Source organism: Phyllobates terribilis, unplaced genomic scaffold (assembly GCF_046119375.1).
Source record: "Phyllobates terribilis strain yellow unplaced genomic scaffold, ASM4611937v1 Scaffold_8__6_contigs__length_399053987, whole genome shotgun sequence".
NCBI lineage: Eukaryota > Metazoa > Chordata > Amphibia > Anura > Dendrobatidae > Phyllobates > Phyllobates terribilis.
Window position 1 is genome coordinate 129,927,792 of NW_027362768.1, and position 21,384 is coordinate 129,949,175.

The 21,384-nt window shown below is 41.1% G+C and overlaps 1 protein-coding gene across 7 annotated transcripts in view; it reads left to right on the forward strand.

Annotated features, from left to right (window-relative positions):
- CACNA1E (calcium voltage-gated channel subunit alpha1 E) overlaps positions 1–21,384 on the forward strand; it is a 1,192,401-nt gene that overhangs the window by 603,539 nt on the left and 567,478 nt on the right. For 6 of the 7 annotated variants that reach the window (XM_073643295.1, XM_073643291.1, XM_073643293.1 and 3 more), the window contains one exon: positions 1,853–2,118. In XM_073643295.1, the coding sequence (XP_073499396.1) occupies positions 1,853–2,118 (266 nt within the window). Of the gene's footprint in view, positions 1–1,086; positions 1,716–1,852; positions 2,119–21,384 lie in introns of those variants that run through there. The other variant, XM_073643294.1, reaches the window with a different exon arrangement.

The following is a 21,384-nucleotide window of genomic DNA, read 5'->3' on the forward strand; positions in this document are numbered from 1 at the left end:
TGAGTACACTTCTATGTGTGTACACTGCTCTGTATATGTACACTGCTTTGTGAGTACACTTCTATGTGTGTACACTGCTCTGTATATGTACACTGCTTTGTGAGTACACTTCTATGTGTGTACACTGCTCTGTATATGTACACTGCTTTGTGAATACACTTCTATGTGTGTACACTGCTCTGTATATGTACACTGCTTTGTGAGTACACTTCTATGTGTGTATACTGCTCTGTATATGTACACTGCTTTGTGAGTACACTTCTATGTGTGTACACTGCTCTGTATATGTACACTGCTTTGTGAGTACACTTCTATGTGTGTACACTGCTCTGTATATGTACACTGCTTTGTGAGTACACTTCTATGTGTGTACACTGCTCTGTATATGTACACTGCTTTGTGAGTACACTTCTATGTGTGTACACTGCTCTGTATATGTACACTGCTTTGTGAATACACTTCTATGTGTGTACACTGCTCTGTATATGTACACTGCTTTGTGAGTACACTTCTATGTGTGTATACTGCTCTGTATATGTACACTGCTTTGTGAGTACACTTCTATGTGTGTACACTGCTCTGTATATGTACACTGCTTTGTGAATACACTTCTATGTGTGTACACTGCTCTGTATATGTACACTGCTTTGTGAGTACACTTCTATGTGTGTACACTGCTCTGTATATGTACACTGCTTTGTGAGTACACTTCTATGTGTGTACACTGCTCTGTATATGTACACTGCTTTGTGAGTACACTTCTATGTGTGTACACTGCTCAGTATATGTACACTGCTTTGTGAGTACACTTCTATGTGTGTACACTGCTCTGTATATGTACACTGCTTTGTGAGTACACTTCTATGTGTCTACACTGCTCTGTATATGTACACTGCTTTGTGAGTACACTTCTATGTGTGTACAGAGGCGTTCTGGTACCAGAGCTGAATCCTCCCAGCAGCACAGAGGGAGTCAGCCCGTATCTCTGTAATGTATGCAGGCTTTGCGCATTCCACTTTTGCTGAGACTCCTTACAAGGTCTCATTGGTTGACTTGCATAGCATGTGCTGCTGCTTTTATGCTTATAATTTCTTCCCTGGCTTGCTTGGATGCCTTGCCCATCTGAAAGTGATTTAATTACGTCTGATTTCCCCACCCAGGGCTACATAGGCTTATTGTCATGTCTCCTGTAGCAATCCTCTTCCATCCCCTCTTTTGTAGCTGTGATGAATGATGTGGACTCCTACAATCCAGGTCCACTGTCAGGAAGTTGACATCTCTGGCATCAGATCTCTGGGCTGCGTTTGCTCGCCCCCATCCACTCCTCTAGTGCCATGCTTCTTGTAGATGGGGCACCTGGGGAGATTTGGGTGTAGTTGTGTATTTGGCTTTAGCTGCACGTGATGAGCTCTGTGTCTCCAGCATCGCCTGCCCCCCTGGGCTTTGGGACGTGTCCTTATGTGAATAGAATCGTGTTGCTTCCCAACTAAATGATAATCACAGATCTTGATGTGTGCGCTGCTCTGTGCGCACAGCTCCTACATTATGTGATGTATGGGCTCTGGCTGCTGATTAACCATTAATTGATGAGCAGGTTGGGCGACCAGATCTATATTCTCCTTTGTAGCATCGGCAGACGTGGGCTGTAAAGCAGATTTTCTTGGATTTTTATTCTAAGGCTGGGGATTTGCCTCTAGACACAGTTCACATACAGAGTGAGTATTGTGTTGGTGCTGCTGGCTGTTGCTCTTCATCATCATCATCATCATCATCATCATATCCTTCATCATCATCAAGCCCCTTCTCCTGGTCTGCTTCTTCATCTGTCTTTTTTTTTTCTTTTAACTTCCAGGATGGCTCGTTTTGGAGAGGCTGTGGCTGGGAGATTGGGGTCTGGAGATGGAGGATCAGAAAGGAGCAAGACTCTACAAGGGTCCCCAGCTGCTCCAGTGGGGACCCAGGCAGCTTTTAAGCAATCCAAAGCCCAAAGAGCAAGGACCATGGCTTTATATAACCCCATCCCTGTCCGGCAGAATTGCTTCACAATGAACAGGTCGTTGTTCATCTTTGGAGAAGACAACATCATAAGGAAATATGCTAAGAAGCTCGTCGACTGGCCATATCCTTTACTATATGCTATGGAAATGCCATGTGGGATTTCTATTCTCTGGGAAGGTACCCATTTATTCCCAGTAAATATTTCTGCTGCAGATAATTGCAATTTCTTTAAGGCGTTCACTAAAGGTAAGAGACCAAGAAATGTGCATGGATAGAGTGCATTGTCTCAGCCTGGCATTTATCACTTGTAGCTCAGTCTGATGCATTTTTCAGATGCTTTAGTAGATGTGCAATGGCAATCATAAATTGGGATAGGCATGCACCCTTCCCCTCCCCCTCAGTGCTTGGAGTAGAAGTTCATCTGCTCTTTAGCTCTGAGCTACCTCTTACTGCTGCAAAGTAGGAGGAGAGGGTGATGTTGGATCTTCACAGCCCCCACACTTCTTTTTATCGCAAGGATTAATTATTGATGCTCACAGATATCTTTCTTTTCTACAGCAATACTGTTATACCATGCAATGATTTCTTTACAGCAGCGATGACAAATCGACTTCTATCCAGATTAAAGCTTGGTTGACAACAGGTGCAAATTGAGAGAGACCTGCTGTGCGCACAGAGCGCATCACTATGGGGCCAGTGTGCATGAAGACCATGGACAGCACCATGGACAGTGGCTAGCAGGAGATGATCCTATGTATGGAGGAGGGTGGGGGGTTTCTGCAGGTCAGGGGTCTACTAAGGCTTAATTCACACATCAGTATTTCTATGCCAAAACCAGGAGTGTCTCCAAAACACAGAACAGGTATCAATCTTTCAATTAGTTTTTCTCTGTATGTTCCACTCCTGGTTTTGGCATACAAACAGTGATGCAAAAAAATAATATTGATGTGTGAATAAGCCCTTAGAAAATCTTATAACTCTATGAAGAGTAATAACTTTCTTAATGACATTGATGATATTTTAAGCTATAAGAAAATGGAGCAGTTGCAAGAAAATGGATTAATATTCTTGTTCAGTCTGTAAGAGATAGCCATATGTAATCATATGAATGTTCCATAGAGCAAATGATTAATCATATCAAAGTATTTTTTCCCATGGAAAATCTTAAACCAACAAGGCCATTATGCATCTTGCAACTGATTGACTTTAATAGATAATCAATGAAATGGAAAATTTTCCTAAAGATAAAATCCTTTCATTTCATCTTTTAACCAGCATCGATCTTTTCTGATCACTGAGCTGGTAACAAGGTAGTTATAGTTGTTACTCAGTATTTATCAAATCAGCTTCATGGGTCTCAACAGGTGAAGTAACCTGTGGCTGCAGTGAGGGAATCGATGGCTGGACGTGACTTGATCTCAATAACATTACTTGTGTTGGGATATAGTGGTAAGGATAATGGGGAGAACTAGGACAGGACTTTATAATGTATATATTTTTTGACAAATAGGGCTGAGGTTGTCATTGCCAATAATGTGGAAATGTGGCTAATTGGAAAAGAGGTTATACTATAGTGCTTGGCATGTGGAAATGTATATCATGTAGGATAAAAACTTATCCTTTTTGTGATATATTTGTCATCATTCCTTCAGCGCCTTCTATATAGTTAATTTACAGAACACATACATTGCTCAAGGCAAAGCCAATAGCCATTATTTCTATGAATTACCAGATACAACCCCTACTGGCAATGACTTTTCCCATCATTGCCAATTTTTTGCTTAGTATTACACAGATGTATACTATTATCTCTGTAGAACATTTCAGCTTTAGATATTTATGCAATATGTATACCCGTTTCTGTGTATATATATATATATATATATATATATATATATATATATATATATACGAGGGGCAGACATATCATTGATGCGGGGTCCCAAGAGTTAAATGGTCCACTTCTACCTAGAAAGCTACAAACCGCTTTGGTCGTAGACAGAACTATTAGACTGCAAGGAGCCCATATACTGCTCTTGCACAGAGGTCCTTTTCTGTCTGTGTCCACCACTGATCTATCCATCCATTCATCTATCTATCTATCTATCTATCTATCCATCATATACTCTATAATGTATCTGTTTAACCATTGTCTTGCTGGACACATTTCATTCCATCTGGAATTGACATTTATATCTATTACATGTAAAGGCAATTTTTATGTGCAGTAAAAGGACGACTTGTCTAGTCTTTATAATACATTAAATGGACAAATCCAGTTCAGCAATTGAATAACATGTACATAAGGTTATGTAAGTGTCTAATATAACTTCCTCAAAGTTTTCCGTAACTTTTCAATCATTCAATGGACTATTTTATTGTTTACTTTCAATTGGTGAAAAACAATTCCGTTCTGGTCAGGTGATGGTGATGCATCTCTTATTGCTGGATAATTAGAGTTTTTCCTGATAGTGAGCAGAGCATTCATGTACATCATTCGACCAAGACCACTTTTAAAGAGGCACTCTCTTCAAAGTTTTCATCCTCTTAATATATTGCAGTCATCATATTATATAGCATTGTGTATGTACAATTGCTCTTTTTGCCTTTCTACCCAGCTAATTCTTCTCTTTTCCATTAGGTCTATGACTTCACGTGATTAAAAACTGAATAGCTGAATCCTTTTAAGCTCTATGTAGAAACAGGAGGTCCATTTTCCCTGCATGAGTCATCATTACAACTACAGTTCTACATTGCTGCAAAGTCCTTGGCAGTGGGAGGAGTGGAGAAGCCGGGTCAGGAGTTGAAGAGTAGGTGGAGCTGGGCTAACAGGGACTTTGCAGTGATTTAGAATTGTAGCTCTAATGATGACTCATGCAGAGAAAAGAGACTTCCTGCTTCTACATAAAGGTTAGAAGGATTCAGCTAGTTTGTTTTAATCATGTGATATCATAGACCTAATGGAAAAGAGAAGAACTAGCTGGGTAGAAAGGCAAAATCAGCAATTGTGAGTACACAGTGCCATATAATATGATGACTGCAATATATTAAGAGGATAAAAAACTTTGATGGGAGGAGGAGGAGTGCTTCTTTAATCAAATGGAAAATCAAAGAAGCTTCCCATTCTATGACTGAAAGCAGAGATCTTGAAAACTTTGAGGAATTGATATAATCAGCTTGAAGGCTTTTGTTCCCCAAAAACTATGATATTTCTGCAGTGTGCCACTTATTCAAAGAATATGAAAACAGTTGCAGTATGCAAAAAAGCATAAAGCGATCTGGACCGTGGCAGCCACCATTTTAGCAGATGCAATCATATAAGGTTGTATACTTTAGATACATTGGATGCACTTGGAATATCTCTTTTAAGAGGATCAGAAACAAAGATACAAGCACATTTATCAACATTAAGGCATACATGCCTGTAACTAGTGAGGTTCATTACCTTACAGGGTAATGAGTTTTGAATATGTTAATTATTTAGTTTTATTTATTTTACTCACTTATATAGCGCCATTAATTCCACAGTGCTTTACAGACAATATCATCACTGTCCCTATTGGGGCTCACAATCTAGATTCCCTATCAGTACGTATTTGGAGTGTGGAAGGAAACCCACACAAACACGGGGAGACTCCTTGAAGATGTTGTCCTTGGTGGGATTTGAACCTAGGACCCCAGTGCTGACAGGCTGCAGTGCTAACCAATGAGCCACCGGGCTTTTATGGAATATTTATTATTAGCATGAGTAAGCACGGTAACAGATACATACTTTGATGTCATAGTTAGCATAAAGGGAAAAAATGTCAATACAGCATAAGCAACAGAAGATGTCACAAATGTAGAAATTTCATTAATATTCTTCTACTTCTGTGACATATCTTCTAATATTTGCAGTGACTTTGAATATTTTTGTAGATTTTATGGAATATTTATTCTTATTGTTGGTAAGCATAGAAACTAAGATACTCCATTGTGTCACAATTGAAAGGAAACTATTCTTTCCAGTAGCTTTTCAGAATAAGCTGCCCTATAGGTGTTCATGAGGAATAACATTATCTTTGGTCATTATAAGACATGTATTCTGCATTTTAACCAGTTTCCCCCTATGCAGGCTCTGTATCTTAATTTGCAATGGACTCTGAGCTAGTGGGAGGAGAATGAATGCTATGTTGTCTCCCATACACAGCACAGCATATATGACATATTTCCTGCTCTTCATTCCTTAGTTAGCACACTGGCATGAAGAAGCAGCAGAGACTTCAATATACAGCAATACCGAGCAGTGCAGATGTGATTACAGCTTTGCGGTGAGGTAAAAGACTTGTTAGAAAGCTCAGCATGGTTTATCTTTGTCTCCTGCCTGTTTTATTACTCTATATAGTGTAGGAAAGTACGGCACTCCAAAATCTGGAGGGTGCTCAGATAGGGTATAGGGTATAGGGTATAGGGTATAACCCTGTAATATATATAAAGAAGAATCTGGAACTCTAAAATCAAAGAAAATCTTTAACCCCTTTTTACTCCTTGAGAAAGGTCTGATTGACCGAAACGTCACATATGTCCAGCACTGGATTGTCTGTGTACAATAAATTCAAGATTTTCTTTGATTTTGGAGCTCCAAATTCTTCTCTGTGTATGTTTTTTTATTCTGCCCCTCACTCCTTCTCCCTCATCCTTTATAGTAAGTAATAGGAGGTGTAACCTGACACCTCACTGTGCTGCCAATCAGTCTGGTCTTGAATTGTTACTGTAGACAAGCTCAGGAGGCAGAGGAGAGAAGAGGCTCACAAGTGGAGAAATAATCCAATTTCTCTGATAAAATATATTGTAAAGTTACGTATATTCGCTTGATTTACACCAAGTTTGTTGAACGGACTGTTTCCATTTAATATATATGGAAAATAGGCCAGTAAGGTATATGTAACAGGAACTTTCACAAACGTAAAACTGTAATACATTTGTACTCCTCGGACGCATCCTCTAATATGTTTGCTTGTAGATGTACTAGCAGCAGGAGAACTTTCTAGTTTTCATCTTTTATTATACTTTTGGCTTGAAGAAACATACAAGAAACATTGGTATGTGCATCTATCAGTTGTGTTAGTCTTTCAGTTGAGATAAGCATTCCTATTAAAACACATATTTTTATCATTCAGGCCATTTTGACGAGTAATGTGCACAGAAATAGGCTAAGACTGATCATCACGTATTAGCATTTAACAAGCTGGGGATGCAAATATTTTGCCGTAGGTGGCAGAAGTGCGAGAAATGTTTCACTTAGCCATTTATAGATGCGCTGTTTTTTAAATGCCTTCACTTTTCGCTGGAGTTTTAAGGTACTAATACCGAATATAAATAATTGCGTTCTACACACTGGGGATCTTTATGTCCTGAAGTACTGTTAACAACAGTAAGCTAAATTAAGGAAAAAAAAAAAACATTGCTTGAAATTGCTTTCAGTCCCCACCTAAAACAAAGAACTGTAATCACTGCCTAATTCCAGCTCACCATTCTTAACATGCTTACCAACACAATGAATGCTGGTTAAAGGAAATGTATTGTTAATAGACTCCTGGAGTTTTCCTTAGTCTGAAAATTTGGCATTCAGTAGTAAATGATGTATTTTTCATTTGTCTTGCGCTACTTAGCAGGTTTAGCTACGGGCTTATATTGCATTGCTGACATATTTCGCGGAGCAGAGGTCACCAGACTGTCTGGGCTCATCATGACTTTGCTCTAAGAGATATATTAACTAATCTAAGTGCTCACAATTCATGTGTTTATTTATTGCTCCTTGCGTCAGACATCTTGGCAGCGACCATGAAAATAAAAAATAAGTTTCCGTTTTCTAAAGAAAATGTCACCTAAATTGAATGGGGTTATTCGGGGTAACTTAATTTTTTTACTATGTGCCTAAGAACCAACAAGCAGCCTGTTGTGCCTGCCGCAGGTCTCTGCTGGCACAGCCAGCTCCTGCCGGCGACTCTGTAGCTTCTGCCAACATCACATCTACAGGGTAGCTGCTTCTCTTCCGGTTTGCTTTGTTGATGGGGCGTCACTGCCAACATCATGTTCACTGACAGATGGCTCCCCGTTGCCTAACTTTGGGAAGCCAGCTGTCAATCGGTCCTTCCCCTTCGACAGAGCAGCCTGATAGAGAAAGAGCTGTTCTGTTGATGTGGTGGAGAAGCAGAATTGCCGGCGAGAGGTCCATGACAACTACCTGCCTGTTGGATCTTAGGACAATAGTAAAAAAATAAACTAGTCCTTGAAAAAGCCTTTAAAAAATTCTGTAAAAATATGCATCTCAACATTGAGCAGATTTCTAAAGTCTTGTTATATTAATTGCCCCCATTTCTATATTTCCTTAAACTTGGTATATAAATTCCCGGCTTATTTCAGGGAAAGTTATGCAATCGGCAATCCGAAATCGAACATCTCTCCTGACCATCAGTCGTCTGGCGCCCCCATACACATTAGACCGTCAGCAGAACCCATCGATATCAATATGTTTGGCTGACATTAGTCTATTGTGTATGTGGGGCTTTACACATACCTGATGCAAAGTAGATAACAACAAAGTAGACACAACAGGTGTCACCAAATATTTTACAGACTCCAAATGTACATACATTTCCACTCTCCCCATTTAACAAGAGTCTGTCACCATTAAATATACTTATTTTGTATATTCATTTATACAGGACTTCTTACCAGATGCGATACTTCAAAGAACATATCACGATAATTCTTATAAAAAATGTAGTGGTTTATTATCCACCAAAAAGAATCATTGCAGCAAAATATAAAATCGTTGAAGTAGTTATAAAGAAATTGTTTATTTGTCCATAATTAGTTCATTAGTTGGAAGTTCACCCATCTTTTCCTGGGATCCTAAATGGTAGGTTGCGTCTGTCTGTGTCGAGCACGTGTGTCAGGGCCTACATGTCAACTGCTCCCTCAGCGTACAGACCCTCCGCCTGGTGTCAGTGTAAAGTGGCAAGCGAGTCCCTTCCTGTGTCTCATGTGGTTTATACAACCCCTGGCAAAAATTATGGAATCACCGGGCTCGAAAGATGTTCATTCAGTTGTTTAATGTTGTTGAAAAAAAGCAGATCTCAGACATGGCACAAAACTAAAGTCATTTCAAATGGCAACTTAAGGGCTTTAAGAAACACTAAAAGAAATCAAGATTAAAAATGTGGTACTCAGTAAGGGTAATTTTTTTCAGACCAAGCAGAGGGAAAAAATTATGGAATCACTCAATTCTGAGGAAAAAATTATGGAATCATGAAAAACAAACACACAAAAGAACACTCCAATACATCACTAGTATTTTGTTGCACCATCTCTGGCTTTAATAACAGCTTGCAGTCTCTGAGGCATGGACTTAATGAGTGACAAACAGTACTCTTCATCAATCTGGCTGCAACTTTCTCTGATTGCTGTTGCCAGATCAGCTTTGCAGGTTGGAGCCTTGTCATGGACCATTTTCTTCAACTTTCACCAAAGATTTTCAATTGGATTGAGATCCAGACTATTTGCAGGCCATGACATTGACCTTATGTTTCTTCTTTAAAGGAATGTTTTCACAGTTTTTGCTCTATGGCAGGATGCATTATCATCTTGAAAAATGATGTCACCATCCCCAAACATCCTTTCAGTTGATGGGATAAGAAAACTGTCCAAAATATCAATGTAAACTTGGGCATTTATTGAAGATGTAATGATAGCCATCTCCCCAGTGCCTTTACCTGACATGCAGCCCCATATCATCAATGACTGTGGAAATTTGCATGTTCTCTTCATGCAGTCATCTTTATAAATCTCATTGGAACGGCACCAAACGAAAGTTCCAGCATCATCACCTTGCCCAATGCAGATTCGCGATTCATTACTGAATATGACTTTCATCCAGTCATCCACAGTCCACGATTGCTTTTCCTTAGCCCATTGTAACCTTGTTTCTTTCTGTTTAGGTGTTAATGATGGCTTATGTTTAGCTTTTCTCTATGTAAATCCCATTTCCTTTAGGCGGTTTCTTACAGTTCGGTCACAGACATTGACTCCTGTTTCCTCCCATTCGTTCCTCATTTGTTTTGTTGTGCATTTCCTGTTTTGGAGACATATTGCTTTAAGTTTCCGGTCTTGACGCTTTGATGTCTTCCTTGGTCTACCAGTATGTTTGCCTTTAACAACCTTCCCGTGTTGTTTGTATTTGGTTCAGATTTTAGACACAGCTGACTGTGAACAACCAACATCTTTTGCAACATTGCGTGATGATTTACCTTCTTTTAAGAGTTTGATAATCCTCTCCTTTGTTTCAATTGACATCTCTCATGTTGGAGCCATGATTCATGTCAGTCCACTTGGTGCAACAGCACTCCAAGGTGTGATCACTCCTTTTAGATGCAGACTAACAAGCAGATCTAATTTGCTGCAGGTGTTAGTTTTGGAAATGAAAATTTACAAGGTGATTCCATAATTTTTTCCTCAGAATTGAGTGATTCCATAATTTTTTCCCTCTGCTTTGTCTGAAAAAAATTACCCTTACTGAGTCCCACATTTTTAATCTTGATTTCATTTAGTGTTTCTTAAACCCCTAAAGTTGCCATTTGAAATGACTTAAGTTTTGTGCCTTGTCTGTGATCTGCTTTTTTTTCAACAGCATTAAGCAACTGAATGAACATCCTCCGAGCCTGGTGATTCCATAATTTTTGCCAGGGGTTGTATATGTCCTACATAGCACCTGTTTTCTATATATGGCCCTAACTATCTACCCTGAACTAAATGTACAAGAATAACCAGAATGTCATGTCAGCAAAACCTTCCATGTGGCTGATGCAATGTACCTAATACAGAATTGAAAATCCATAATTAATATTTAACGGTCACCCTGAAAATACTAACTAATCCACCAATGCAGGCATGTAGGGGGTTTATCCCCTATTAAAAAACAATTTATTTCCTACACAAAAGAAGGGATTTCGGTGCAATCTTGGTGTGGTTAAGGGCCCAGTGCATCGTTGCGCCCCCTTTATTGGCCTACTGAGCACTGCCTGAACTCAATCAGTGGCTGCACCTCCGCATTGACACTGCAAAAGCCCTGCCACACGTCATTTACATAGTGTCAATGTGCAGTCTCATCGCTGGCTCCTGTCTACAGTACAGTACACTGACACTGAGCACGGCTTGGCTCCTGCAGAGTCCGTGCTTAGGTGCAAAGCTGTGGATTGAATTCAGCCTTGCTTAACCACTGTAAACCAACATATAACAAAGTATTAATATGCATGTTGAGGGGCCGTAACAGTGCACTGCGTTTTTGGGCAAGTCAAGAGTGCATCTGACACTCCTCATTTCCATACAGAGTATATATTTTTTCCAGTCAACTAAACCACTAAAATCTATACTACAGGTATGTTTTTTAGGGGGTTAAATCCCTTATATAGCTGTATAAGTGGTTTAATTAATGTTTTGGGGTGACAGTCTTTTTTTTTTTATTCTCTCCTGTCTCACAGTAGTTTAGATGAATCAACAGTTACTGGAATTGCGTGGACTTTACCTGTGAATTTGCATAGGTGAAGTCCATACTGGTTTATAACACCAGACTCGTGAATGGGAATATACACATCTCATCCACGTGTTACAGAGTTTTCACGGGTAGAAATTGTCTGCTGTGGATTTGTAAAGACATGTCAATTTTCAATGTAGATGTCACATCTCGTCTGGAACCTGCTCTCGCGACGTCAGCTTCTGTCACCAAGCGCTGCCATATTCATTCCGCTGGTGATAGAGACGACATCAGAACCAGAGACTGTAGTCAGCACAGGCTCGGTCCAGCCACTGTGATTATGGTGGCAGGGAACACTACTGCTGTCCAGTCTGGCAGTATGGGTGTGTGTTGTCCAACTGGAGTAATCAGCTCCCCGCTTCAGCCATTGGAGAGCACCACACCTTGCTGAAGCTCCCAGATATAGCTTGTTCTTCCTATAGTTTGCTGCTTCTTCTCAGCTCCTGTTTCTCCTATTAGTTTTTTTTTTGTTGTTTTTGATCTTAGCCAGTTTACTCCCTATTCTTCAGTGTTATGATTTTGTACCTTGTCTTCCCTCTTGGTTCTGACCTGGCGACCTGACCACTCCTGCCAGCCTGCACCACCAGCCAGCAGCTAGATCTAAAGCCATAACCTAGGGTCCCCAATGTAAGTCAGATCCCTGTACTAGGATTTAAGAATCAAGGTCAGAGAAACCACTGGGATCCAGTAAATGGAGTGACTAGCGCTAATCCTGTCCATGGTAGTCATTTTTGGAGCTGTCAGATGACTACTGACAGTGCACCATTATAGTAGGATAAAATCTATTGTTTAATGTTGTACATTCAAAGCAAAATCTGACCTATCTCAAAGGTTGCTTCCGATGGGGCCATACGGCACTGCATTGCAGGAGGATGCAAAGAGTATACTCAGTCAGAAGAAAATATCAGTGGGGAATTCTATATATGTGAGTGAAATCTTTGAAGGATCTTTGGAAACAATGTTTAGCTAAAAAAAATTGCAACCTTGTTGGCTGTAGATTCTCCAGCGATGATCAGATTTATATGACACACATATGACACAACACAGAAGATTACATTGATGGCTACGTTTACACATGGCAATATTTTTTTAGGAGGAAACTATTTTTCCAGTGTACAAGTGGAGCTACGCTAATTTCATAACCGACTGTACATAAATGTTAGCATTTCCTACAAAACTCTTTCAAAGGAAAATATGATTTTCTTCTTCCATTGACCAGATTAATCAGAAAGTGGGTCACAATTTTTGTCTAAGCATTGGCCAAACACTTCAGAGGGAACACATAAGAACGGATGAGCCGACCCCTGGAAGTTCGGGTTCTGCTGCCAGAACTATACCCGAACTTGAACCCGAACCACATTAAAAACACTGGAGACCCGAACTTTGGATCTTGAAAAAAATTCTCTCTCTTCAATGGAATTCCCCCGGAGCTCTGAACTTCGCAACGGATTTCCGAGAGAAGTCTGTGTTCTGCTTTTATCGCCGGACACTAACTGTCCGGTACGAACCCCGAACTTTTAAGTTCTGGTTTGCTCATCTCCACACATAAGCATTACAATATGGGCCGATTGGTTTGGCCAACTTTGATCTAATGTGTACGGTCAACGTTAGAGATTGCATTGACTCGTATTCAAACGTAATATCGTATACAAGAAAACTGTAAAACTGTATGTTAATTCTATTTTGGATAATGTGATTCAGTATCCGTTACACATCATACTAGTGGGTTAATTGGATTCCTATAAATTTGGTCTTATTGTGCGTATCTGTACCAGTAAAATTAGATTGCTAAGTCCTCTGGGGCAAGGATCAGAACGAATTAATGAATTACACATCCAGCAAGTACAATATGTTAGTATGCTATAATAATAAATAATAACCCCGTACTGTACAACACTTCTGGCATGTAATTGTATGACATTCACCAGACAGGCTTCACTTCTATTAGCATTCATTAATTAGGCCTGGTAGTGCTGATCAATCCTTAATGTATCAGCAGCAGATCAACTTCCGTAACACCTCGGAGAAAAAACTAATAAATATACGTGATACAACCATCATAGGAGCTGCTCTGCTGGAAACCTCATATTGCAAAAATTGAAGAGCTATATCCACTTGCTTTCTATAATTCGGTAGAGCATGTCCATAGATATTGACCAATGAGAAAATAAAGATCTGGAGATGTAACAGTCCCTGTAGCGCACCGCTCATTCAAAGTGATTGAGAACAGCCATGATGGTCAAAAAGTATAAATCGCTGAAACTCAAAAGGATGAGAAAGTATTTTCAATACAGCAAAACGAAGCAAACAATTCCTTTATTGTGACTTCATTAAATAGTAGCATGGGTATAGAAAAAATACTGACGCGTTTCCCCTCTAGCTGACTCTTAATCATATAATTAAATATCAGCTAGACTCGAAACGCATCAGTATGTTATCTATGCCCATGCTACTAAAAATACTGACTCATTTGAAGTTTAGCTGACTCTTAACCACACGATTAAGAGTCAGCTAGACTCGAAACGCGTCAGATATTTTTTTTATGCCCATGATCCTATTTTAAGGAAGTCACCGTAAAGAATTTTTTGCTTTTAATTTGTTTTGCTCGATTGAAAAACCTTTCTCATCCCTGCTTGATACCTCTCAGCCTTGTCCGTGCACAGTGAAGTGGATTGGCCAGGAACCAGATTGAACAACATACATGTATTGGATGGAGTGAGCTGTATCCAAAAACCTTCTTATATCACAAATCGCTGAAATCTGCCGTGTTATTAACAGAGTGTGGCAGCCAGGGGCGGCCATATCATTAGTGCAACTGTGCAGCCGCACAGGGGTCCAAGCGTTAAGGGGGCCACTACTACATCATGCAGGTGGTATTCTGCATTATGATGATATATTGAATTGCAAAGGGCCCATATATTGTTCTTGCACAAGGGCCCTCTTCTGCCTGTGTCCGTTTCTGGTTCCTAATTTCATAGTTTTAATCTTGGAGGTATTCTTAAGTCCATTGCGTTCAACCTACAGTCTAACATGTTCATCAATAGGAAGGTAAAAACCCCATGTGGCAGACACTATTAGCTCCATATTAGGGGAAAAATTCCTTCCTGACTGCATAAGGCAATGAGACTAGTTCCCTGAATCAATGCCCCATCACAGAATCTAGTGCCCATAACCTGTAATATTATATTTTTCAAGAAAGGTATCCAGACCTCTCTTGTATTTTAGTAGTTCCATAGTCTCACTGCTCTTACAATAAAGAATCTGCATCTGTGATTATGATTAAACTTTCTTCCTCTAGACCATACATGTCAAACTCTGGCCCGTGGGCCAAATCTGGCCCCTATGGTGGTTTTATTTGGCCCTTGACACCAAAATTACCACCCCAATGTGGAGCCAGAATTCTGTATAGAGGACTATGTGGGGCCCATTATTCTATCTGGAGCACTATGTGGGGCCATTATTCTGTATGGAGGACTATGTGGTTCCCATTATTCTGTATGGAGGACTATCTGGAGCCCATTATACTGTATGGAGGACCACATGGGGCTCTTTATAATGTATGGAGGCCTATGTGGGGCCCATTATACTGTATGGAGGACTATGTGGGGCCCATTATACTGTATGGGGCACTATGTGGGGTCATTATACTGTATGGAGCTCTACGTGGGGCCCATTATTCTGTATGGAGGACTATGTGGGGCCATTATTCTGTATGGAGGTCTATGTGGGGCCATTATTCTGTATGGAGGACTATGTGGGGCCCATTATACAGTATGGAGGACTATGTGGGGCCCATTATTCTGTATGGGACACCATGTGGGGTCATTATTCTATATGGGGCACTATGTGGGGTCATTATTCTGTATGGAGGACTATGTGGGGCCCATTATTCTGTATGGAGGATTATGTGGGGTCATTATACTGTATGGAGGACTATGTGAGGCCCATTATACTGTGTGGAGGACTATGTGGGGCCCATTATTCTGTATGGGACACTATGTGGGGTCATTATTCTGTTTGGGACACTATGTGGGGTCATTTTTATACTGTATGGAGGACTATATGTGGCCCATTATTCTGTATGGAGGACTATGTGGGGCTCATTATTCTATATAGAGGACTATGTGGGGTCCATTATCCTGTATAGAGGTCTATGTGGGGCCCATTTTACTGTATTGAGGACTATGTGGGGCCCATTATTCTGTATGGGACACTATGTGGGGCCCATTATTCTGTATGGAGTACTATGTGAGGCCATTATTCTGTATGGAGGACTATGTGAGGCCATTATTTTGTATGGAGGACTATGTGGGGCTAATTATTCTGTATAGAGGACTATGTGGGGCCCATTATTTTGTATGGAGGACTATGTGGGGCCATTATTCTGTATGGAGGTCTATGTGGGGCTCATTATTCTATATAGAGAACTATGTGGGGTCCATTATCCTGTATAGAGGTCTATGTGGGGTCCATTATACTGTATGGAGGACTATGTGGAGCTCATTATACTGTATGGAGGACTATGTGGGGCCCATTATTCTGTATGGAGGACTATGTGGGGCCCATTTTACTGTATGGAGGACTATGTGGGGCCCATTATTCTGTATGGAGGACTATGTGGGGCCATTATTCTGTATGGAGGACTATGTGAGGCCATTATTTTGTATGGAGGACTATGTGGGGCTAATTATTCTGTATAGAGGACTATGTGGGGCCCATTATTTTGTATGGAGGACTATGTGGGGCCCATTATACTGTATGGGACACTATGTGGGGTCATTATTCGGTATGGGGCACTATGTGGGGTCATTATTCTGTGTGGAGCACTACGTGGGGCCCATTATTCTGTATGGAGGTCTATGTGGGGCCATTATTCTGTATGGAGGACTATGTGGGGCTCATTATACTGCATGGAGGACTATGTGGGGCCCATTATTCTGTATGGGACCCTATGTGGGGTCATTATTCTGTATGGGGCACTATGTGGGGTCATTATTCTGTATGGAGGACTATGTGGGGCCCATTATTCTGTATGGAGGATTATGTAGGGCCATTATACTGTATGGAGGACTATGTGAGGCCCATTATACTGTATGGAGGACTATGTGGGTCCCATTATTCTCTATGGAGGACTATGTGGGGCCATTATTCTGTATGGAGGACTATGTGTGGCCCATTATTCTGTATGGAGGACTATGTGGGGCCCATTATACTGTATGGAGGACTATGTGTGGCCCATTATTCTGTATGGAGGACTATGTGGGGCTCATTATTCTATATAGAGGACTATGTGGGGTCCATTATCCTGTATAGAGGTCTATGTGGGGTCCATTATACTGTATAGAGGACTATGTGGGGCTCATTATTCTATATAGAGGACTATGTGGGGTCCATTATCCTGTATAGAGGTCTATGTGGGGTCCATTATACTGTATGGAGGACTATGTGGAGCCCATTATACTGTATGGAGGACTATGTGGGGCCCATTATTCGGTATGGAGGACTATGTGGGGCCCATTTTACTGTATGGGGGACTATGTGGGGCCCATTATTCTGTATGGAGGACTATGTGGGGCTCATTATTCTATATAGAGGACTATGTGGGGTCCATTATCCTGTATAGAGGTCTATGTGGGGTCCATTATACTGTATGGAGGACTATGTGGAGCCCATTATACTGTATGGAGGACTATGTGGGGCCCATTATTCTGTATGGAGGACTATGTGGGCCCATTTTACTGTATGTAGGACTATGTGGGGCCCATTATTCTGTATGGGACACTATGTGGGGCCCATTATTCTGTATGGAACACTATGTGGGGCCCATTATTTTGTATGGTGGACTATGTGGGGCCATTATTCTGTATGGCGGTCTATGTGGGGCCATTATTCTGTATGGAGGACTATGTGGGGCCCATTATACTGTATGGAGCACTACGTGGGGCCATTGTTCTGTATGGAGGTCTATGTGGGGCCATTATTCTGTATGGAGGACTATGTGGGGCCCATTATACTGTATGGAGGACTATGTGGGGCCCATTATTCTGTATGGGACACTATGTGGGGTCATTATTCTGTATGAGGCACTATGTGGGGTCATTATTCTGTATGGAGGACTACGTGGGGCCCATTATTCTGTATGGAGGATTATGTGGGGCCATTATACTGTGTGGAGGACTATGTGAGGCCCATTATACTGTATGGAGGACTATGTGGGGCCCATTATTCTGTGTGGGACACTATGTGGGGTCATTATTCTGTATGGGGCACTATGTGGGGTCATTCTTCTGTATGGAGGACTATGTGGGGCCCATTATTCTATATGGAGGATTATGTGGGGCCATTATACTGTATGGAGGACTATGTGAGGCCCATTATACTGTATGGAGGACTATGTGGGTCCTATTATTCTGTATGGAGGACTATGTGTGGCCCATTATTCTGTATGGAGGACTATGTGGGGCCCATTATACTGTATGGAGGACTATGTGTGGCCCATTATTCTGTATGGAGGACTATGTGGGGCTCATTATTCTATATAGAGGACTATGTGGGGTCCATTATCCTGTATAGAGGTCTATGTGGGGTCCATTATACTGTATGGAGGATTATGTGGAGCCCATTATAATGTATGGAGGACTATGTGGGGCCCATTATTCTGTATGGAGGACTATGTGAGGCCATTATTCTGTATGGAGGACTATGTGAGGCCATTATTCTATAATTAGGACTATGTGAGGCCATTATTTTGTATGGAGAACTATGTGGGGCTAATTATTCTGTATAGAGGACTATGTGGGGCTCATTATTATGTATGGAGGACTATGGGGGGCCCATTGCACTGTATACTGGTTGTCCCCGTTTTTAATTTTGGCCCTCTGTGTGTTTGAGTTTGACATCCCTGCTCTAGATGTAGAGGAGGTCCCCTTGTCCCTGTCACAAGCCTAAGTTTAAAAAGATCATTAGAAAGATCTCTGTACTGTCCCTTCATATATTTGTACATTTTTATAAGATCACCCCTAAGCCTTCGTTTTTCCAAACGGAATAACCCCAAGTTTAATAACATATCTTGGTATTGCAGTACACCCATACCCTTAATAACCTTGTTTACTCTTTTCTGCACCCTCTCTAGTTCAGCTATGTCGGCTATGTAATCTGAGAGCAGCATGGCGTAGGGGCTATGAGCCTGATTCCAGTGATGTGTCACTTACTGGCCTGTGTGTTGCTGTTTCAATAAAATCTGTGTTTTCTCAGCAGGAAATTATCACTACAGGACTAAGTGTCTCGTGCCTCCTAGTCAACTGCTCGGTGTAACCCCACCCCCTCCACTTATTAGAAGCTTCCTGTAAATCTACAGTATACACAGAGCTGCCAGTTATGGATGTGGGCGGGGTTATACACAGATCAGCATTCTGAGCACTGCTAGATCTGCAGCAGAGAAAAAACTGTGATTGTATCAAAATGACAACATGAAGACTGGTAAGTGACACATCGCTGGAATCAGGGTCTTTGCCTTTACGTCATGCTGCCCTCGGATTACATAACAAAATCTGCTGACAGATTCAATTTGTAGACCAATTAGCCAGAGAAAAGAGCTAATAAAGTGTTTTATCTTTGTCATTCTCTCTGAAAGATCTGGGTTCTCAATCCTTTATGATTGAATTAAACACTTGTTGTCAGTCCAGTTCAGTGATACTCGTATAAGACGGCCACCCCATATTGCGCTGAAATCATCTTCTAAGGAATGGTTTTCTCAAAAAAAGATAATATTTGATTCAACTTGAAATTAAGAATCTGGTAGTGAAGGGAGTCTTCTCAAACAGGCGGTCTGGTAGAGAGGTCTCTATCTAGTTTGCTTTCAAAGGAGCCTTTTATATGCAAGAGATTTCCAACCATTTAGCCGGCTCCTGCATGTTACTGTTTTATGTGCTTCCATAGATGATCTAATGCCTATAAAAGAGGATTCAGCTGCATTCTTCGTCTTTATAGTTGTTTTTTTTTCTTTCAGAGTTGTAGCATGTAGTTGTATATATTATATCTATTTTCCTATTGGTGTCCCATAAAATAAGTTAAGGACTTTTAATTCTGTCATCAGAGGGAGGACAGGGTTGAGGGGCTTTTGAAAATATTAATAATAATAATAAGTATCACTGTTAAAGATTTGTCTCAAACACTTTGTTCAGATTGTGCTTGGTAGATGTTAATGCTATTTATTTACACTTTTGTACAGTTTCCTGAGTATCATCTTTGCTGAATTTTTAGCCTCCCGTTACCATATGCTGCTGGGAGTATCCATCTGTTTATATTTTAGCTAAATTATTTCAGAGGCCAGGTACTATAATCAGTGAAACTAAAGTTGCAAATAATGTTATAACTGTTTATCCTTATATACTAATGGTGTTAAATGTAGTGTTGAGCGATACCTTCCGATATCAGGAAATATGCACGTCACTGATAGCGTGGGAGAATTCTCACGCTGAAGCGCTGAGTGCAGGACAATTTTCCCACGCTGTCAGTGACGTGCATGAGGTGAGCTGAGTTCATTGGACATGACCTCGGCTCATCTGGATGCCGTCACAGCGAAACACTGAGGAGCGCAAGCAAGCCTGCGCTTCTCAGTGTCCGCGGGATGACAGGCTGGATGGCAGCGTTCTGCTGCGGTCCAGCCTGTCATCTCGATGTAGCAGAGCTGAAGCTGTCGTGGGAACCATGGAAAGGTAAGGATGAGGTTGCTTTATTATTTTTCTTTTATTGCAGGAGATCGTTGGCTTCAGCTGGAATGGGCGTGATGGTAAGTATGGTTTAATTTAGGACAATAAAGAATTGTGTGTTTATTTCAATTAAAGGACTTTTTTCTGGGTGTTTGTGTTTTTTTTAAATACTTTACTAGAAATTCATGGCGGTCATGTCTAATATTGGCGTGACCCCATGAATTTCGGGCTTAGGGCCAGCTGATAATGCCAAGCTGGCCCTAACCCCTTTATTACCCAGTGAGCCACTGCACCAGGGCCCTGGATGAGTTGGGTACAGCGCCAGAAGATGGCGCTTCTATGAACGCGCCATTTTCCGGGGTGGCTGCGGACTGCAATTTGCAGCGTGGGGGGCCAGAAAGCTTGGGCCTCCCTGCGCTGCGGATTCCAGCCCCCAGCTGCCTAGTTGTACCTGGCTGGACACAAAAATAGGGCGAAGCCCCACGTCAATTTTTTTAAATTATTTCATGAAATAATTTAAAAAAAAAGGGCTTCCCTATATTGTTGTGTCCGGCCAGGCACAAATAGGCAGCTGGTGGTTGGGGGCAGCCCGTTGCTGCCTGCTGTACCTGGCTGGACACAAATATAGTGCGAAGCCCCACGTCAATTTTTTTTAAATTATTTCATGAAATAATTTAAAAAAAAAGGGCTTCCCTATATTGTTGTGTCCAACCAGGTACAAATAGGCAGCTGGTGGTTGGGGGCAGCCCGTTCCTGCCTGCTGTACCTGGCTGGCATACAAAAATATGGCAAAGCCCACGTCAAAATTTTTGGGGAAAATTAATTAAAAAATAAATAATAATTTAGGGACTGCATCTTTATTAACCCCTCAAGTGTCATTTAGTGTTAAAATAAAGGATTTATTAAAAATAAAATTGGCGTAGGGTTCCCCGTAATTTTAGGCTCTAGCGGAGGTTAAGCAGACAGCTGGGGCAGATGTTTGAAGCCTGGGAAGGGGGTAATACCCACGGAGCTTCCCAGGCTACTAATATCAGCCCCCAGTGGAATACCTAGCCTTTACTAGCTATTAAAATGGGGGACCCCCCCCAAAAAAATGACGTG